This window comes from Chelmon rostratus, chromosome 9 (genome assembly GCF_017976325.1).
Source record: "Chelmon rostratus isolate fCheRos1 chromosome 9, fCheRos1.pri, whole genome shotgun sequence".
Lineage (NCBI taxonomy): Eukaryota > Metazoa > Chordata > Actinopteri > Chaetodontiformes > Chaetodontidae > Chelmon > Chelmon rostratus.
In genome coordinates, this window is record NC_055666.1 from 23,216,013 (window position 1) to 23,237,698 (window position 21,686).

General features: G+C 40.8%; 1 protein-coding gene across 6 annotated transcripts in view; it reads left to right on the top strand.

The window, feature by feature from the left end:
• The window catches only part of rapgef2b (Rap guanine nucleotide exchange factor 2b), a 107,849-nt gene continuing 86,163 nt past the window's right edge, over nucleotides 1–21,686 (top strand). For all 6 annotated transcript variants that reach the window (XM_041943797.1, XM_041943799.1, XM_041943802.1 and 3 more), the window contains exon 1: nucleotides 1–605. In XM_041943797.1, the coding sequence (XP_041799731.1) occupies nucleotides 537–605 (69 nt within the window). In that variant the 5' untranslated portion in view covers nucleotides 1–536. The remainder of the gene's footprint in view (nucleotides 606–21,686) is intronic.

Genomic DNA, 21,686 nt, shown 5'->3' on the forward strand with positions numbered 1-21,686 from the left:
TGTTAATATAATGAATTTTCTCAGAGAGTGAACTTGTGTCTACCTCTCACAATGGACGCCAGGCTGTTGTCGACGGGATAACTGCTAGCCGCTAGCTTACTTTTCCGCTCGCTGGATCCTACATGGGGTTTCTTTCCGTCGCTAGCAGAATGCTGAAGAGACAAGGAATGGCTTTGATGAACGTTGGCTTGAATAAAGGGACATTTTTGACTGTACGGAAATAACTCCAAGGGGCAGTTTGAGCCGCGCTTTTGAAAGAACTTTCCTCTCGGTGGGACCGGTGTTGGCAGCCGGTTTCGGCTCGGACAGCGGAAAGACAGACACCCCGAGGAGACCGCTCTGCTCGGCTGTCTGGCTCCAGTCGTGGCCTGGCTCCGGGCACTCCCAGCTTATCCGCTAGCATCGGAGCACAGGCGACAAGAATAAAGCAAGACAGCAGGGGGACTTCTTTTGTTTATATCCGTGGAGCTGGATATCTACAAACACTTTATTAGGATAAGAGATTCAATATCCTGCAGACGGCGTCTTCCAAAACAATGGCGTCTTATGTGGATAACAGCTTTCGGCAGGCTGTGATGATGAATCCGGCTGAAAGGACGCAACAGGTCAGAAGAAATAATTTATCATGTGTACCTACTGATGTAAAAGTGGATTTCCGCTCTGTTTGACACTCATTTGCAACATTACAACATTGCAGCACTAGCAGCAACAGAGTGGCTGTGTTTCTGCGTGCAACTGTTGCCATTCAGCTTGTTCCAGTGTTAGTATGGCTGCATCCCGCTAAGCCCTCTATCAGCGGAGATAATCAAGGCTACTTAACATAACAGGAGCTGGAGCCTTGGTGGGAAGCTAACCCTTGAAGCAGTCTGCTTGTGCCTCTAGTTTTGGCATTTGGCACTTGTGGTGAGAGTTTGCAAACGTCGGCTCGTGCAAAAAAACGACTTTTGCATTCCCAAAAATATTTAAAAATGCTAAAAAGATGAATTTATGAGAGGTGCTAGCTAGGGCTAATCCCTAAAATAGCCAGTAGCCTTTAATAGCCTATCAAACAGATGATACCCGTCATCATTTTTGTGAGACACAATATAAAGATCCTTGCCTCTGAGCTAGGCCAATTATTGGTGCTCCTTTCTAATTTCTCAAGGATTTAGGGCTTCATTGGGCATTAATTCTTAATAATGCAAATATTTGCACTTTCTTTGTGGCCAAGTTTTTATTGGATGGTTTCTATTCTGGGGATGGACAAACATGGCATAGAACAAGAGAAAAAAAAATACATAATGCTTTGATATTCTTTTTTTTTAATCTCAGGACTGTCCTTGTGCATTTTCACCTCATTGTCATCTGATCCATACCACTGGGTTTTTATGGGAGGTACCAGTTGTATTGCTTCTGAACATGTGAAACCTGTACTCTGTGGTTGTTACCCTTGAGCCACACACACACACAGAAGCCTGCATGTCTTCAGATATTAGCATTTACACTTGGAAGATAAATCCAGTTTGGCTGTGAGAATGGTATAATTTGATTTTGAGCAGTGCTTTCTCTGCAAATGGATGCTGCTTCAGCAAAGGCTAGACACACAATGGACAATCAATAGGCCACCACTTAAACCAGTGGGCTGCAGTTAGTGGCACAGCCGTCTGCCCATCTATCTGACATTGAGGAAACAATTATGGTGTCATTGACGGCTGGGTAGCTGTACTAGGCTCATGGTCTTTGCAGCTTTATGCAGGGTATAATTTGAAGGAGTGACAGATGACATTGTGGTCGTGGAAACAAAGACACAGATACAGAATTTGTTTGACATCAGTAGCAGCAATGTTCATCTAAGATGAGACTTAACATTAGTGGTTAATATCTGAATGTTTTCATTATTGATTAATCTCACAGTTGTTTTCTGGGTTGATTTATTTAATCTGTTTGTCTGTGAAATAAAAAAAAATAGCCTGTTAAATTGTCTTTGAGCTCATAGTGACATCTTGAAATTGCTTGCTTTATCCAACCAACAGTCAATAGCACAAACAATAATATGTGATTTTTTGTATTAAAGCAAATCCTCACATGTTAGATGCAGGGACTAGATTATGTTTTTCATTTTTACCATCAAAAGATTAAATGATTAATCTTTTATGGAAACAGTTTCCAGTTAATCTTCTGTTGATTGATTAATTGATATAATAAACAAATTGTTTCATATGTAGTTGTAATTTTACTGTCAGTCGTAATCTCAAATTGCTGTTTCATTCAGCTGCACTGGTCTGTTTTCTGTTGTATTTCCTGTGGACTCAGAGATTTCCCCTGTAGAAATAGTTGCTGGTAGTTTTGATGATACAATCCTGTAGATAATAACTGGAAATTGATTTTTAGTGTTTCCTGGTGTTGGTGTGAGAAGGTGATTGAAAGCTGGCTGTCTATAATACCTGATATAACCTGTCTCATCCCGCTAACCTACCTGAAAAAATCTACATCAGCATGCTCTCAGTGTCATATCAATATCTGAATACTGTATCTGAAACTTTCCAAACCTGACAGGAATATGTGAGGGTAGATTAAGCACTTATTTCTGATCTGGAAAATAGTGTTATTAAAAGATACTGAGGCTTTGACAAAATATGTCCTACAAGGAGATTCAGTTTAAAAAAAAAAACACTGATATGTCTGTGGATCTTCAACACTCTGCAGCTATGGTTTAAACCCAAGCTGTGTGAGTATGCAAACCTTTCACTCAGACTTCGAAAGGGTGAAAAATTAACGAAGAGGCCAACTGGAAGAGTTTGAACAATGACTACATGACGATGTTGTAGAATGTTTTAGTCAGAGATGAAAGTGTGATGTCCTGACAGGATGCGTAAGTCTTCAGAAACACTGCATTTATGTCATTTTGCAATTGCGTCACCAAGAAGTCCACGTCTTTTTTCACAGCAGCAAAAGCCGAGACTAGCAAGCCTGTGATTATCCCGCAGAAAAGCAAGAAGACATGTCTTGTCGACATTCAGCGTCATGGTATTGAATATCATGTGACTGTGTGGTTCTGCTGGTCTTCTCTTCTGTGTTTTTCAGTAGCAGCGCCTTTCCCGGTGTTCTTTTCAAGTGTCCAGCGACTCCGGTGGCTGACACAGTTTATCCTAATGGTGCTGGCAGGGTCTCTCTGTCAGGATTAGCTAACGGTTAGAGGGATCTGTCTCTATCGCTCAAGACTGACCACAGTGGGATTTAACCCTGTGCCTCACCCTATTGTCACATGACAGGTTAAATAACTGACCGCTTGACAGCGAGTGTTCACATCGGCTTTGTCCGTGTCCTTAGCATGATTCTGGACTGTAACTGGAAGTGCACCACTGTCAAGCTTCCAGTGTGCAAAGTAGAAAGCAGGCAGTCTGATAGTTGGGAAAGCAAAGGGGGGAGGACACTTTTTTTTTTTCTGTTAAGCACTGCTGCACATTTTTGCAGTTGTGATATGAATTAAGATAACATGACATGGCTATTTGATCTCTAATTTCTTTTTCATGTTGAAATTTCAATAGTGTACTGGAAATTACATCCCTTTTAATAAAACAGCATTTCTTAAACATGCAATGTGGGTCAGAGCATGGAGATGTTTTGCAGGGTTAGAATTGGGACCCTCTGGTTATATGACGACTTTGCCAACTATTAGTCCACACATTCCGACTATTTTCACTCAATCCAGATTTTTTTTTCTTCAAATTGATTCTTAATTGGGTTGCAAAGATGATGGATTTGACCATGTAGACTCAAGCATCGTTTCATCTTAAAAGAGCACTATCGTTCCTTAGGGATGCATTTTTCCTCTCGGTACAGATGTCGGCTGGAGACCATAGCAGGACACACATTATCAGATTTGCAGGCGACGCAATGCAATGCCTCTGCAGAGGGCTTTTCTAGTACGGGTCTGTATTTAAGCACCGCACAGTCATGTTGAACAGACTTGTGTAAAGCTTGATATTATATTAATCCGAGATGTGGCAATTGAACAAACATGAAGCCCAGGCTTTGTGTTTGAAAGTGATATCTATGACATATTTGTTTGTTAGGTCACTTGGTCGTGGTTGAGCTGTCTTTAGTTGTCTAATCCATGCATTGAACTCTGAGATCTTCTCATCAAGTTACTGATTTAAAACACAAGCTTTAGTAGATGGAGACACTACAGTATTTTATATAGAGAGCTATTTGCATGCTGAGCTCTTCAGTCTGCTAATTGTCTTTAACGTGGAATGATGGGTGCTCTGTGTGTGTGTGTGTGTGTGTGTGTGTGTGTGTGTGTGTGTGTGTGTGTGTGTGTGTGTGTGTGTGTGTGTGAATTGCTTGTTCATGGTGTTCCATATTTTACTGTTGGCTGCAAAGTTAATCTCATTACTTTGTTTGGACCATGGCGACATTGAACTGAAGTGAACTAATTTGAACTGCGTATTTTGATGCAGAATCCATCTCTTCATCACATCATTCAACAGTGAGTCATGAAGGACCAAGATTATGAAATCCAAGCCTGCACCATCCAATCAGAAATTATTAATTGAAATTGATTCCTTCAGCTGTATAGGAACAGAAACCTGCACACACACACTTTGCCCTTTGCAGTCACAGATGAATACTTCTGCTTTAGCTGGTCTGTTAATCTGCTTCAAGAAGCTGGACTCAGGGCCCACATGGTAAATGGACTGCGTTTGTATCGCACTTCTAGTCTTACTGACCACTCAAAGCGCAACTCAGCATTCAACAATTCACAAACATTCATTCACTGTGGGCATGCAAGGTCCCACCTGCTCATCAGGAGTGATAAGCATTCATAAACACTCACACACTGATACAGCAGCATTAGGTGCAAGTTGTGGTGCAGTATCTTGCCCAAGGACACTTCAGCATGTAGACCGCAGGGGCCAGGGATCAAACCCCAGCCTTCTGATCAGTAGATGACCGCTCCACGTTGTGAGCCACAGCTGCCCCCGATCTCTCCTCTTGTTTAGCCAGGTGGCAAAGCTAAAGGTCACAAACAACTCCTCTGCCGTGGTGACGCTGCTTCACAGCCACATAGCTGGAGGACAAGCTGCCTACTTTACATTGTTTCCACATATTGTGGACCAGCACAGGAGATCGGTGCATGCGTGCAGTGACTGTACGAGGATAGAGGCTTTTTGGACATTTAGTGGATATTCTTGACCCCAGTGACTTGTAGTGGGTAAAATAACTCCTAATTTCTAGGCCATTAGCTGGCCATTACTCAAATGTAGAAACAGCAAGGAGTATAATGGTCCAGCTAAAATAACAAATAACCTTTTGTTTGAAGAACAGCCATGGCGTGATAGAAGAGCACTAAGAACAGAAATGAAAGGGTCCAGAATAACAGACTAAGTAAAGAGCCATTTGTTTTTCACATAATTCAAAGGAAAACAGTGTTTACTTTCAAATGAAGGTGAAACTGAGCAATTTATTAGCACAGACCTACCATTTACCCTACAGCAAAGAAGTTGTATAAATGGCACAGAGCTGTTTGCTTAAAGCACTCAGCCCTATGATTTTAAAGAAGTAAATGCACACTTTACACAGAAAGTAGAATGACAACCTACTGACAATATAAGAAAATCACATTGTGTCAGAATTTGTCATATTCACTTGCAGAGGTGACAGCCCTATTAAATGAAAGTATACATTACTATAAACCTGTAGAGGACCGATGAGCACAAAGCTGGCCTGTCTCTCAGTATCCTGCCCACTATAAGCAGCAGGAAGAGGAAAAGCGTCAAGGATGCTTTTTGAACTTAAGCCGGAAGAATTGTTTGACACCAGAACCTCTTTCCCCTCGAAGCTGTTTTTATTTTCTGATGCTGGGTGTTGTTTTGTGACGACCTTCCTATTTTTGTCAGGACGTCCGAAACATGTGTACATCTATTTAAAAACACTCCAGACTGCTGGCTCACAAAGTAGGGTGGACTGAACTTGCACGTCTTTCTACTGGAGTCATAATTGTGTAATTTTCCCAGGCAGCACAGGGTTTCTCAAAAAATCCCATCCGTTCTGTAAATTTAGGCATTGCTCGCCATGGCGTTTTACTTGTGCTCTGCTGCGCTAACCCTGTAGAAGTAAAGTGATGTCACATGTTATTCTTGTGTTGAAAGTGGAGGCTGAGTGTAGGCTGAAGTGGTTACACACACCGCGGTCACAGTGACGTATTCCTCCCAGTTTAAATACAGGGGATGATTTCAGGAAGGGGAGAAAGAAACAAACGCACCAACGCACGATTCCCACAAGGAAGACCAGCACAGCTTCTGATTGGCTCATTTGAATCATGCTTTTAAATCCACATCCAGCCCTTTTATCATGATATCATGTGAAGAATAGGACTGCCTACTGGTCAGTGAACCCATAAAAGGTATTGATTATTGTATTAAAAGTATTGATTCTTCTGTGTTATGACTGTACAGGGAGCATTTGATGAAAAGGTTGAAAGTTAAATCATAAATATAACCTATTTACTGCAGGGATATGGCATTTATGGCTGTTTTACAGTTTAATTGTACAGTTTTACAGTTTAATTGTGCAGATAAATGTCTGATATCATAGGCTGACTACAAGCCAGAAACATGCATTCCCGAAACTGTTCTTACTGGAATACACCAGGATGTTTGTGTAGCCCTGTGCGCCTGTTACTCCCCAGAATCTAATAAAGAAAAGACCAATTGGGTGTAGTTTGTGTTTAAATGCACCACTGAGACTGAAGTAAGCTAAGCACACAGTGGCTTTCGCCCCATGAAGCATGATTTAACACTACTGGAGCGCAAAACCAAGCTGAGGCTCTTTAATGTTGGCTTACATTTGTCTATTTCTACTTTTGCACTAATACATCTTTACTGATGACTAAGGTAGGTGGATATTTGAATTAACATCTTGAAGTAAATGACTTTTTCGTGTTCCATTGTGTTTTACACAAGTTTATTAAAATATTTTCATGCCACTGTAAATATTTAAAGATGCAGTCTGTGGCTGCTGGTCTGATGAGAAATCGAGAGGTTTGTCTGGTTACAGCAGATTCCTCCCTGTGTGATTGTTGAGTGGTGTTGCACAGTTTTAGGGCTGCAACTAATTATTATTTTCCTTATTGATTAATCTCAGGCATTTTCGCATTTAATCCGTTTGGTCCATGAAATATGAGAAAGCACTGCAGTTTCTCAAAGCCAAAGTTTACTTACTCATATCGTTTGCTTTGAACATTCAAAACCCAAAAGCACTGAGTTTAATGTCCTAGAAGACTTAAGAAACCAACAAATATTCACATTTAAGAAGTTGCAACCAGAAAAATTCATTTTTTTTCTTAAAAAGAAGACTGAATCAATCATCAAAATATTTGCAGATTTATTTATTTTAGTTAATTTTTTTCTCAGCCTCATGTATGGAATATAGTATATGTAAAATGTGCAAAGGTGCATATTGGAAAAAAAAATATTCATGTTTGCAAAGTATCCTTGATAGCCTTCAACAAAAGCATAGCCGAGTTCATTTTTAAACAATAGAAGGTGAAAGGAAGTTAAAGTAACACATCTCCAAAGGGTTTATCGAGAGACCCCATGCTGGCTTCTGAGTTGCTTACTCTGCAGTCTTCTCTCTGCTGTTGCTACTTTCATATTCTGATCTTAAATGCTGGGATATTGAGGCCTCATTCCAGGTTACGTCATTCTGGCATAAACTGCTTGCTTTGAACCATTGGGCTGAACCTCTCCATTACTGTAACTTTGCAGAAAATAAGGCTTTTTGTTTTGACAGATTGCATTTTTGGTCTAAAACCAGCATACACAGCAATCACTTCAGCTTCCAGTTTAAGTGCTGTGTTTGATTGAAAGTGTCAGTGATCTTGTGCAGCCCTGGGGTTGCATTGCCACCAGTATTTTATCATGTCAGATGGACTAGGATGTTTACCTCAGGGTCGCACTGTACATATGTTGCTACTGCATCACACACATTTGCATGTCAAAGGCATATTTCAGTTCCTAATGTTCGCATTCTCTGAGATATTTTTAAAACAAAGAAAAACAGCTCTGGAGTCGAGGTTCCAGAAATTCCATTGGCCTTCACAGCAGAAGGCAGTAGACCTCATGGCACTGAGCAACCACAGTCTTTACATAACTTAGCCCGAGACCCACTTGGCTGCTTGGAGAGATTAAAGAATAAACCATTCCTGACGTGCAATATTTACACGACTGCTATTGAGTTACGCTATTTGCTGTGGTTGTCATTAAGAGCTTCATTCCTTTTGGAAATTCCAGCATTTGGAAAAAGTGACACCTACAGTATAGAAAAGGCTGATGGCATAAGTGAAACAAATTTTGGTACTTTTTATAGTTCAGTAGGCAGACCACATCTCTCTATCACAGTGATGCTGAATTGAAGCTGAAGATATGTGTTTTAATAAGTTGCTTTTTTACCTGTCATGTCATTGATGTAAACAAGTACCAGACTTCTTTCTCTTTCTTTTGAGTTTGCATGCTAGCCTCATTGCCACACAGAACATGCTCACTCTGGTGTATAATCTGCTGTATAATCCTCCTCTTGGTGAACTGCTCAGACATGAAGTAGATCAGATGGAGAGCTGATTAATTTGTGTGATTAGAGATCTCTAAATCCCAGTATGCGGGTTCACCACGCAGCTAATACTTGTTTACAGTATTTGTAACAATGGCACTTAAAGATTGGTGCCATTGCATGAACGGGGTCAAGATCAGGGCAACGATTTGTCATGGCTGCATATAAACAAAATTATAAGATATTGTTTAAGTAAGTCTTCATTTGGCCGAACACAATATTGGTGTAGTCTGAAAAGCATCTTTAGTTTAATTAGATTTATTGTGAACTTTTCACGATCATCAGCAGAAAAAGTCATTGGCACCTTATGCCTCCATCCTGCTCCTATGCTGTGGACGGCCAGGTTCATTAGCAGCATGGCTCTGTGTATCTGTGTACTTGCAGCAACTAGAGCCAGTTTCATTAACACTATGCCTCAAGTGGATTACTCACCTGCTTAAGTTAAAGCTTTCAAATATTCATCAGTGAGACAATGGTAATCTTCCTCACTGCACTGAAAGTACTCTGAAATCTTTTACTGAACATGTGTCAGTCTATAGTACATATCTTCTACCAATCTCCATTTTTAGGATATTAATGTTCTTGCAAATATTCTCAAATCAGTTAACAGTGTTGTTCAGGTGGGTGTCTTTTTTCATCCCCCCTCTGCTATGTTTACTATGTCACTAGGGCAGTTAAGATAACTGCATGACAGCAATACTGCGGTCATGCATGCAACCGACCACAGGTTGAGCTCATTACCATCATGAAAGTCAAAGTCATTGGAGTGCGTTAACACACAAATTATAAATAGGATGCGAAACTTAAAAGTTCCCATAATCCACCATGTGAACTTCTTTGACATCTCACAAGCAAAATTTCATAGCTTTCTGCAAGCACGCTTTAAACCAATCAGGCTGAAGCAATAAAGTTAATCTCCTTCCACCAGCCAATTGTGTCTGTATGCAAAGGAAATCCACCCCCTTTCAGTGTGAACAAATAAACACTGCGGAGCAGAGGAGAGTTGATGTGTAAAGTGAAAATATGGGATGATCAGATTAGAGGAGTGTAGAGAAATAACTTTTTGTGGCTGCATTTTCACTCACAGCATTCAGCCTTTGACCTGATGGCTAATTTTACATTCTTTGGTGAACACCTTCTAGTCGGCGTCGAGCTGTACTGTTGAGTCATAACACTGTTTGCTGGATGTGCCTTTGATCCTAATGCGGCCTGTCAAGCCTCATGCAAACTGTGGTTTATTAACAGCTGTGCTGGTGGTAGGCAGGTAATTACTTGCCATGTGAGTTAAAGGAGGTGATTCATTACAACGCTAGTGTTCGCAAAAACAGCTGTCTTTGCTAATGGATGCTTTTGTCAAAAGTGAAAATTGCTGCAGCAGCAGTCCTACAGCTCTGCCAGTGGGAACATGAGGCAGAGTGGACAGCTTAAACCGAAGGCAAAAGAGGGAAAACAGCCCTGCACAGACTGAAAATAGGGCTAAGGAGAGGAGGGAAAAAGCCTCACACAACATTGTTTTCCCCATTTCTAAATCAGTGATTAGAAATACTGTTGTTCCACTTCCTGTTTGCAGTGTGCAATATCTGTCCTGTTGAAACCTTATCTTTGTAATTGGTCCCTGAGGGTTTGTCTAACCTGTGGCTGGTCACGTTTCCAACTCTGCAGCACTCTGCCTCTCCGTTGCCCATCAGGGAAAATGTCCGTTCATTACCAAGGCCTCGACGTAATCTGATTCTCACTGGAATGTTTGACAGTTTCTCCCTGCTTCCTGCTTTTGGGAAGAAGGGGATAATTATCTTAGCTTGCCTGAACTGAATCGGCGATTACATTCTCTCTTTAACACACAGTGTACAGATCGCTTTGGTGCCAGTCTGAGATTATCAAGGCACTCTCTCCTGCTCTTAAACCACAGAGCTTGTGTGTGCTCAGATTTTTTTAGGATCCTACCTCTGGGGCAAGTTTGTGGAAACAGATTTATTGCTGTGATGCAACATTCCCCTTTCAGCTCAGTTGACATTGACTCACTCTGGTGACATTGGGGTATGCTTTTCTCATACCATTCTAGCAGTATTTCTTCAATAAATGCTGTGATGTCAGTTATGGCTGAGCCTTATTTATTAAAAGGCATTAGTTCGTTGGCGCCTCAGACCTTGACCGGGCTAATTGACACTTGCCTTGGTTGACCTCAAACAGCCATCCTCTGCCAGACGTTTTCCCATATGGCCATATATTTCCCTCACACTTAAACCATTCCTGCTGAGAGCAAGCCCTTTTCATTAATCATTCTTGCCACGATTAGTATGCAGATCTCCTTATGTGTTATGTAGCCTTGATGGAGAAAAGACCAAGTATCAAAAATAGGGTTACATAATGCCACATTAGCAGGTATTCAGAGAGGCTAATGCCTGTGCAATCTTCTTATATCTGCTTATTTGTGATTGAGTAATGGCGACTGGCTCCTTTGTTCTATTTGTAAGCAAACATTCAGAGGAATAGGCTGCACACCAAACCCTATTATTGAGAAAACGGACCTCAGTCAGAACTGTACAACACAGCACAATAGGCAGGAATCAATCACACTAACAAAGGAGCCCTGCAACGTCAGTCAAAATCACAGAATCCAGATGGCCCTGCAGGTTTATTTACTGTGAAACCTCCCGCCCTTGAGTGCAGTTTAACAATTGCGTCCTACATATTGTTAATGTGATTCTGTGTCAAGAGTGAGTGGTTATATGGGGTTGCTCATCACTGCCAATCACTCAAACACTGCTGCATATGTGCGATGTGAAAAGATGATGAGAAATGATTCAGCCCAAGGACAGAGAGCAATGGCTGATGCCGGGTAGATATTTCCCCCACTTGTAAATAAAATAGATGGAGTAATGCAGTGGAAATGAATACATTGTAAGTGACAAAAGTAGTTCCTAAATTATTAACAACAATTTAGCAGCCGTTTTCTTGAGATTTAACCAAAATGTTTCAGTAGAAGCTGTTGTAAAACCTCTCAACTTTAAACGATGATGTCTATTTTGGAGTATTGCTACCTCTTCATCTGTACAAGTCACATTTTTAATGCTTGGAGGTTGGAGAGGACTCAGAGGAATTTAAAGCCCTCATATTGAATGCATAAATTCAGTATGTAGTCATGGGTAGAAAGAAGAAAAATGCCACTTACACCTTGTAAAAGGAACATGAGAGTCACACTGACCTGAAAAATGGTTTCATAATAGTTAATTTATGGAATATCACAAGTGATTGTAACAGAACTAACAAATATGAAAGATTGATGTGATTGAACAAATTTCCACAGTTCTTGAGCAGTTGACTAATTGCTGTGACAATGGCGATTTAAAAGGTGACTGTGTGACTATGTGACTACAGTGTGACCGTGGCCATTGTGTTCTAAAGTATGTTTAACTCTGCACTGTACCCGCTGTTATGTTAGCTTTATGTGACTCACATTGGGACGGCGGCCTCACGTGATGGTTTTGTCGTCTTGTGTAGGTCTGACTGCCTGCGGCTGTGTTATTATTGGGCTAAATGAAGACTGTATATAATTATAATTGGGGGGGGGGAAGATGCCCGCCAATCATGCATACTTCCCTATAGTCTCGTGTGCTTTGAATCCACCAGCAAGTGTGGTGCAGACCCAACACAATGACTCCTTGTTACAACCAGCTTCTGCTTGTCAAAAACAGTTAAAATCACACCAATTATTTTGTCGCCACACTGGGAATGGCTGTTTTAGCCAAATTGTACCAACTGCAGTTGTACACATGCCAAGCAGACCTAAACAAAGACTTGTATTATAGGCCAGTACACCATGACTTACAATTTAACATCAAGCTTAATTTTATGGAACTGTGGATGAAAAAGATTGGTAATTGCAATAAGAAAACTAATAATTTTTAAAAGGACAGACAGAGACTATTCACTGAATAGATTAATTCCATATGTTATAGATTTGAAATATGACATTTTTTTCAACATCTGTTCTCAGATAAGATCCTAAGAAAATGATGTAAAATTGTGTTATGAAACAGAAAAGGATAGGATCTGCAGTATTTCTTCCTTTTGCTTTGAGTAGCTTAAGTGATTCCAAGGAAAGGGAAAACCTTAACTTGTGACTGAAGTCCTGAAAGATCACAATGGTTCGCCATGTTTCTTTTGTAAAACATCCTCAGGATGTAGCCTGAAATCCCCATCCGTCTGGAGCTGAGGCCTATTTTAGTCGGAGTGAAGTGAAAGGCCTTGGGTGGGATCATAAGGCAACTCTGTAAACAGGAAACTTCCATTCAAGACTAAGCGAGCTGTGCGCACCAATGTGATGATGAAGCTAGACACAAGAAAACTCTGATCATTTACTCAGTAGTGCATCTTCAAGAACTGACACTTTCATTATCACACAAACTCCTCAAAACAGACATTACTGCATGGTTCACAACTGTACTTAGAGATATTATACATGACTTCCACACTGGAGGTGTAGTTGGCTTTAAGCACTGACTCACATAACACCTTTATTTCTTTTCAGCTATTGTGACCTTAACTGGCTGCTCACTTTAACCAAGTGTTTTCTCTCAGTGGCTTTTGACAAAACAACACCGTCTCCTTTGAATGGAAGGTTTACAGTGTGACAATCACAGCCTTTGAGATAAAAAAGGTGAGGAGTCACACCTAACACAGGCAGGCGCTAGACCCCGCTCCATTGTGATGGCAAACCATGAAAGAGCATAGATGACAATGTTGTCTAGTTACTAACAAAGGCACAGCGCTGCTGGCTCGCTCCCAGCTCTGAGGGAACATGCTGTTCATGCGCTGATAGTCCTGCAGCCCAGAGACCCCCTGGAAACACTCCAAACATGAGACCACTGGCACTGCCAAGGTAGCATTTAAAACTAATTTAGGAAATCAGCGTGCCAGATTGCCAAATTGCAAGCAGTAAGTCGTATTTGTTTAAATAATGTATTTACATTCAGTATCATGCCTGCACATGTCTTCATGAGGCAAATTAGGTCTCTAATAGGTTTTTGTGGATTTGGTTTGAGCCGCATAGCACTTATGTTTATTACAGATGCGTATTGCATGCACTGTGCAGTATATTATAAAAAACTTTCAGTAATACAATTTTTAGTAACTTTTTTTGTAATTTTCAGTTATTTAGTGAAAGTGTAGGTTAAGACGTCTAGTTTTTTGTTATTTCTTGTGTTTGAGTGAGCCAAAAAAAATTCCCACCCTGGTTGACAATTAAGATCTATTCTATTCTAATCTATTCTATTCTATGCCCCTTTCTCGTGTGAAAATGAGAATGGGATCTCCAGGCTTTCTGGTACAAAAATATATACAAAATCAGAGTAACACATGCATTATAACGGGGGAAAAAACTCAAAAAGCCATCTAATAAAATCATTTTATAAAATACACAAGTATGTGTAGACAACAGCACTTAACATGATCCTAATGTCCTTTCTAATGCTTAAAAGTGACACATACTAACACACATCCTGAAATGCTGCCACAACAGCATCAACAAGACGTGCTCTAAAATCAGATTTTACATGAGATTTCTTACAAAAAAAACCTCCACTGTCCCTGCAGTGACCAGTTCGTGTTTGTGGCACTGGGGCCATAAAAGAGAAATCTGGCTCGTGTGAGCGGTTCTCGTAGTGAAAAGAGCTTCTCTGGTTGTTCCCTAGCAACCAGTAGCCAGAGTAGCACTCTAGTGCTGGAATACTTTCTGCAGAAGGCCATAGGAGAAAGCAGCAGAGAGTTAAAAGATTGATTATTGAATTTTATAAATATTTCAATGAGATTAATGGCTCTGCAGTCTACGAAGCAGACCAAATGGATGCAGTCGCAGAATAGCATTGAACCCAGACAGAGTTGGGGATCAGTGTTATTTTTCTCCCATTGTGGAGCTCTGGGGGATTTCATTAGTAACTCTCCTACAGCCTTTTGCTTCTATTTGTGTCAAGTTAATTGGACAGAAGAAAGTGGGGGAAGCTGGAACCAAGCATTTTTGGATCATTTAGGCCACCAAGCAAGCCATTTGCCCCGAGAAGATTAAAGCACATCGCCGTCCCATTATATCCACCCTAGCCTTTTTTCCTTGTTTTCCCTTTGAGCTCCCATGAATTGATCTTTATATGATGTTGCGTAACTTTGTGATGATTGCACTGCACCTCTTTGAGGCCTTTGTTTGAACGAGATGGAGCGGGTTTCATTTGGCCGGACAGTTGGCTTTGTTCCCGGGTACAGACCTGCTACAATGAGGTTCAATGACAGAGCTGAGAGATCTCTTTGTGTCCAGTATTGGTCAGAGTCCACCGTTGAATCTACATTGAGCCATTGTTGTGGTTAGGGCTGCATGTTTATGGTTAAAATGATTGTAGTTTTTACCCATTTATGGATCATTTTTTTATTAGAGTTTGTTTTGAAAATAAACAAAATCAACATTGCAATATTTAAAAATACTGCTGCGGGAGATGACATACATTAAATTTGGGCTGCAACCAACAGTTATATTTATTGTCAATTAATATAACAAGTTTTATTCTTTTCGATCAATCATGTGGACTATAAAACAACAGAAAATGTTGAAAACATTGTTCACAACTTTCTACAGCCCAAAGTAACATCATCAGATGTCTTGTTTTATAGTCCAAACTCCCAAAATATAAAATCTATCTAATCTGTTGTCACTTTTGAGAAACTGGAAATATGAAAGTAGATTATTTATTATAATTATGCTGGAAATTCCTCCTCTGCTTCTAAAGAGCCTGTAAGCATCAAACGTTTGACATTTCTGCTTGGGAAAATTACCTTCATGATTAATTGATCATGAAAATAGTTAGAGTCATTTCAGTTCACATCAGTTTCAGTCAACTAATTGATTAATCAAGGTTTTTTGCAGCTCTACATATATAGGAGAGCACATATACTGCTTTTCCAGCTACATGCAATCTCTTGAAGCTGCATCATGGTCTAAACTGAGATTCCAACACAGGATCTATTGTTATTAATTGCGCAGACCTGTTGTAGATGTGTGCTGAGGCTGTGTTTATGGCTGGGTACAGTGGTTGACTCTGAATGAGCCTGTGGTCAGAGTAGCGGCTGTCATGGTGGAACACTGTGGTCAAACACTGTGTCGAGAGGCTGCAGACAGGAAGTTGTTTGCTTATATTGAGTCTGCGCCTGTGACAAATACGGTGTAAAATCATGACTTGTGTTGAGCCCAGATGGATAAAGACATCACTGTTATCAAGTCCAAGAACAGACTGTGCTTAAGCTTTAGAGGTAATCTTGACAGCATATTAGTTGTTTTACACACTGGTTCTAGCGTGATGTGGGGCTGTTAAAGAGATATCGAGAAACTTTGAACCTCAAGATATTCTTAAGATAAATCCTAATATTCTGCATGTGCTCTTTTCATGCCTGCAATTGTACCTAAAGCATTTCTAATGGATTATTTTATAATAGCAGTGGAAAAAATGACGATGTGAAAACAGTGGGTCACTCATAACGATGAACCTGCTGAGAATCTGCAGCTCCCCTTGGCTTTGCAGAGATTTATAACCAATGTCAGCTCATTGTTCATAGTGTCACTTTGGCTGCAGAATTTAGCTGCTTACAGCGAAAAAAAACCCCACTTTACACTATTTGATAGGAACCAGACAGCAGACAACCACAGGTGGCAACTAGCTGGTGAGTCCAAACAGCTAAAGGAGAAATGACACATTCAAGACCAGTTGTATCCTAGAAAGTTTTTAGCTTGCCTCATCACTCACTTTCAGAGTTTGGTTGGCAAAGTCCAATCCCACGTCTTTTCAATTTGTTCTCATGATGCTGTTGATAGCTTTGACTTCTCGCCCTGTGTGGCAGTGCGGTGGTATCGTGGGGTGGGACTGAGTCAGCAATTAAAATTCAGCGCTAATTAGATCGCTGTGAGATCCTGTATCAGTGTGACTTGACTAATGCCGTGTGGATAATGTTAAAATGGGACCAGACTGATGCAGGAAAGTTGATTCTCTCGCACAACTTTCTTCCTTTTGACCCTCAAGGACGGCAGTACAGCACTGTGTCCTCACAGTTCGGAATTAGTAATAAGTGCACCTACTCAAAGCAAGAAATAATTCTTTCTCACTTTGTGCAGTTCTTTGTTCAGATCATACTCATCTTGTTGAATGAATTAATAAAGTGTTCTGCACTTACCCTGTGAACAATGCAGCTCTTCCTTAATGCTGACCACAAACACTTTCCTCATTCTTCTCATAAATTATTTCCTCTCTTACCCCTTAACTGAGAGAAACTCTTTTCCTCAGGTGCAACATTGTGACTCCAGTGTTATCGATACTCTGTGGAAGTAGAGAGCCTTTCCATGTTTTGTTACGTTATCCTACATAGATAAATCATGTCAAGGTAGGCAGCTGTAGAGGTCATTTTTAACTGCAGAGTTGGATGGCTTTTTGTTAAACCCAACTGTTGTTCTCAAGGATCTTACTACTGTGTCAATAACATGTTCACTGAAATAACTGCATCTGCTCATCAGCGGTGGTTGATATTCATTGTAAAGCTAAAATATTTATAATATTTTTTCCTCTGGTGGTTTTGCTAAATGCAGGTAGAGCAAGAGGATAATGAAACTTCCTTTACTTCCTCACCACAAAGGGTTGTTTTTTTTCACGTGTACTGATTTGCTATCATGTAGCCATCAGAGTGAGATAGCGAGCTGCAGCTGTAATCTATTCTAAATGCATTCTAAACACTGTAAGATATATTTTGACATGCAGCAATGATACTCAGGCTGACTCTTTATATAACCTGATCTTATCTTTAGAAGAGGTTGCTGGAGGTTTGGTTGCACAATTCTATTTTCTGAAATGCTGGACTAAAGACCCAGTAACGTCAAACCAACTTCTGTTTCAGCTGGCTGCAGCACAGATCAAAACAGATGACTTGGACATGTCAGATAGCCCTTAGCATTCGTTTTGACACGCTTACTGCTAAGACAAATGTGTTGCTGTTCTGTGAAACATGCACACTCTTACAAAAAGCTTCTAATAAAACTTACTATCTGCTGCTGCTTGGGTAGTCTAGTATTCATCTAATTTGCATGCCTCAAGAGACCGAGTGCATTTTAGTCCCTGAGGGGTTTATGCTGGCAGGCAGCTCAAGTAGGTGCTGTTAAGCTCATTCACATGCCTCCCTTGATTCCTGTTCCAGCCAGTCACCATGTCCACCAGCTGCCTGACCATGGTGGGAAATAAACAGCAGCTCCCAAGTGCTTTTAAATTTTTCTCCGTGACTACGAAGTTGTTCTGCTCCGCCGGCCACTTCAGCCTCCCACCATCATTCGGACGTGTAATTGGACTCAATAAATTCCATCAGGCTGGTGTAGAAGTGGAAGTGGCGGTTGGCTGGATGTGCTAGACAAAGAAGACCCCTTTTTTCTTCTTTTACATGTCCGAACAGCTGGCAGTGGAAGTGTGATTGTTTCTCTTGGGCTTAATTCAGCATCCAAGGCAGACAGGAAAGAGAGGGCCATGTGATCTGCTAGCTAAACCCGTTGAGTTAACACCAAGTGCTTATGGTTAGTAAGACTGCTAATTAGCTTTGTGTAGTATGTGCCAACTTCATTCAGGTGGCACATGGCTTTCATGCACTCCTGGTGGCAGAGGAGGAAAGACATTTGAACAGCTGTTTTTCATCTGCAATTTCAAAAGTGTTTCTGGATGCTCTAATTCTTAATCAGTTCAAAATACAAAGAAATAGTTGTTAGATAGCAGCAAGCAGTACTTAAATTCTCTCTGGATATTTTATTTTTGAAGTCTTTTGAAGAGCTAACTTTAGTTTATGTCCCCCCCTGAAGCCCTTTGCTATCATCACATGCTGTGTCTTTGTAAAACGGGCACTCAGACCTCAACGTTTGGCCAGAACAGCCACAGATAGTGCCGTAGCGGTGCTCGTCACCATGTGACCTTGTTGTAGGCCACAAAGCCTCCACCTGCTCTCTCACACGGGCTAATGGATAAAAATACCCAGCAGATCCCACACTCTCTGTCAATAGAGATTCAAGGACAGCTGCTGGCCACCCTGTTAACACAGGGAATGTACAAACAAAGGCAGGGGAATACTCACATGCACATACGCATTTTAACACAAACTGAGACAGACACACAGTGGCACCCAGTGGAACATCATACTGCCGCCCCTGAGGTGCATGATGAACGTTGTGCACATTTGGAATAAACTGCCGTCGCTGCTGTTTCGTCTGCTTCGGAGGGGGGGCTGTCTTCTTCAGTCCCACTTGGCACACTGACACAGACATGCTGCGGCGTTTGTGCTGAGAAGACAATATAATGCAATATATTGCCATTAGCAGATTCTGCACCGTAGGCAACATGACCTTCCAACCTTCAACACTGGCTGTCTGACTCCCAGTGGTCTGTTTAGCTCGTTACGCGGCTACAGGCTGTTTACCTCCTCATACAGCAGCTCTGTCCACTTCATTATGCTCCAACACTCGCTTGTGAATTTTATTCAGTCTCTGATGCAGCCATATGCACGATTTTAGACAGCCAGACATTGATGATACTGACATTTAATTTTATGCAAGGCCGCTGTGGAGAAGCTTGAAAATGCACAGAAGGTTTTTTTCTGCCTTCTGTGGTTGTTTTTAATGGAAGTGACATTTCGCAGTTTAACTAATGAACCTCGGTAAGACCTTAGGGACAGTGTGTTTTGATGTGCTGTCAGGTAAATTATGGCTGCAGCAAGGTATGTAAGGAGATATCTAGGAAAAACAACTCAATTTAAGTGTTTGTCAGTCTCTTTTAAAGCTGAAACCATTAGAAAATTTATTGTTGATTAGTGGATCAACTGGAAATTCCTTGGCAACTATATTGATAGTCGATTCATCCTTTATGTTTTTATTTAGCAAGAATGCCATTCATGCAATACCATGTGAGTGATTTCTGTTTTTCTCTTTTGTGGTAATAAACTTAGTATCTTTGGGTTTTGGAGTTATTTGAAAGCATCAGGTGACCTTAGGGAAATTTTTAATGTGGGAATTTGAGATGTTTCTTTATTTTCTAGAATAATTGAGAAAATAATTGGCAGATTTATTTATTGGGAAAATAGTTAGTTACCACCTTAGAATCTTTTAACACTGGCAGTATCCCTGCAGATCCCTGACAGATGCATGGTCTTAATAGTTGACCCAGATGGCTCCTCCACTTGGTATGCTATATAGTACCTTCCATAGGTTAGCGAGCAGTAGGGGGTGAGATGGCCTCTTTAGGCCTCGTGTGTGTGTGTTGGCGTCGACACTGAGACATTATCTAGCCAGTGTCATGTGAGGAATGCAAGCCTCACCCCGGCGTGACACACAAGACGGCCCCTCCGCCGTCACGGTAATAGGATCCAGGAATACCGACGCATCACTGAATGAGGGGTCATTGGCATAGAAAGGCAAACCTGGAAAAGGTCGAAACTTCAAAAGGGAATGTTCTGCGTCATGGCTTAGTGTGCAGCTGCATAAAAATTATTGAATTAATGAATACAAACATTCTTTACACAAGGCACAGTATGTTTTTTAAATAACGTATTTTGCAATTTGCTTTAAAATGGAAGATTCTTTGGCGTTAGTATCTCCCTTTGTGCTCTTTGCATGCTAGATTTTTTTTTTTAATTGTGCCTAGAAGCTATTAATCTTCAGCACCTTATGCCTTCATCTTGCAGCCTACTTATAACCGGACTCAGTCAATAACCCCACTTATCCATTCATTAGCTTTTCTATTTATTGATCTTAGTGTCATCTTAGCTGTGTTCATGTACCTGTTGTCATTGTATTTTCATGTATCTGGCTGCTTAACGATTTAATATCCCAACTGGGATTAATAAAATCAACTAACTATCTTGCTGAATAATACAGAAAATCCTAAATCCACACTTTTTGCAAACATAAATTCTCATTTCATTTCTTGAATCAATGCAGTGTCTCCTCTAATGAGCTGTTTTTTATGTCGTTACTGTTTGAGTCCAACCTTAAAGTGACTGTAGTAAAGATCATGGGGTGAAAGGTATGGAGTTGAAAGCTCACCCCGCAGTGACAAGTGAGCAATTGTTATAAAACTAGGTCGTCCTCACTCCCAAGTCGCGGGGGATTAATTTGTGCTTTTCACAGCTATTTTCTGAAACAGAACGACAACAAATCCTCCCCACGCAAAGTGCCGTGATTAGAACGGCCGTTCCTTCTTTGACTGCCAGGGATCAAGGTCGTAAGCATCTTAGACGAGGACGGCGTAATGAGCCGGCTGGTAGAAAGATGCAGCTTGTCTCTTGAATGCAGCCTCTTGCAAACTGGAAAGTGCAGAAGTCAATGCTGCAGTATTAATGTGTTTTATTGCATTATTTTCAATCTATGGTCTAGTTTTGTGTGCTTTATCAGCACTTCTCTGTTCTCTGTCCCGTTCTCAAAGTTCTTTAGCTGATGATATGTATATGTAGCTGATGGTGGAAAGTGTGTCACGCTGAAGCGACAAACATGATAAAACTTCCTCTGACCACAACCGTGGACAGAGGGAAGGATCACAATTTGCCAAATTCCACGGTTGGCCAGTGAGATGTTACTCAGTGTGAAAACTCATTCAGACAAGTTCTTTACAAGTTGCCTGGCAGTGCTGACAGAAGTACATATGCCTCACAGTAGGCGGCCACCCTTGTTTCTCACCCACTCTCTCTGCCTTTCTGTTCATCTCTCTGTTGGCTGGATAAGAATAGCATTAGGGCTAGCACACAGACTCACTGGTTTTAAATGTATAGGGAGAGGAAGATGGGTGTTTTTCACTTCTTTTTGACTTTTTGTAGGCTATAAGATGACTAAAAGATTAATAGATACAGAGCAATTGTTCATTGTAGTGCAAGATAACTTGTATTAAAACTGTGTCTCACTCATGGTTGAACAGGACAAGGCAGTTTAAGATGTCACCTTGGGCTTTTAGAACTTGTGGTGGGCATTTTTCACTTCTGGCATTTCATAGGCTAAGCAATTCATTGATCGCCAGTTATGAAAACAACTGATTCTGGTTGTGTTTGCA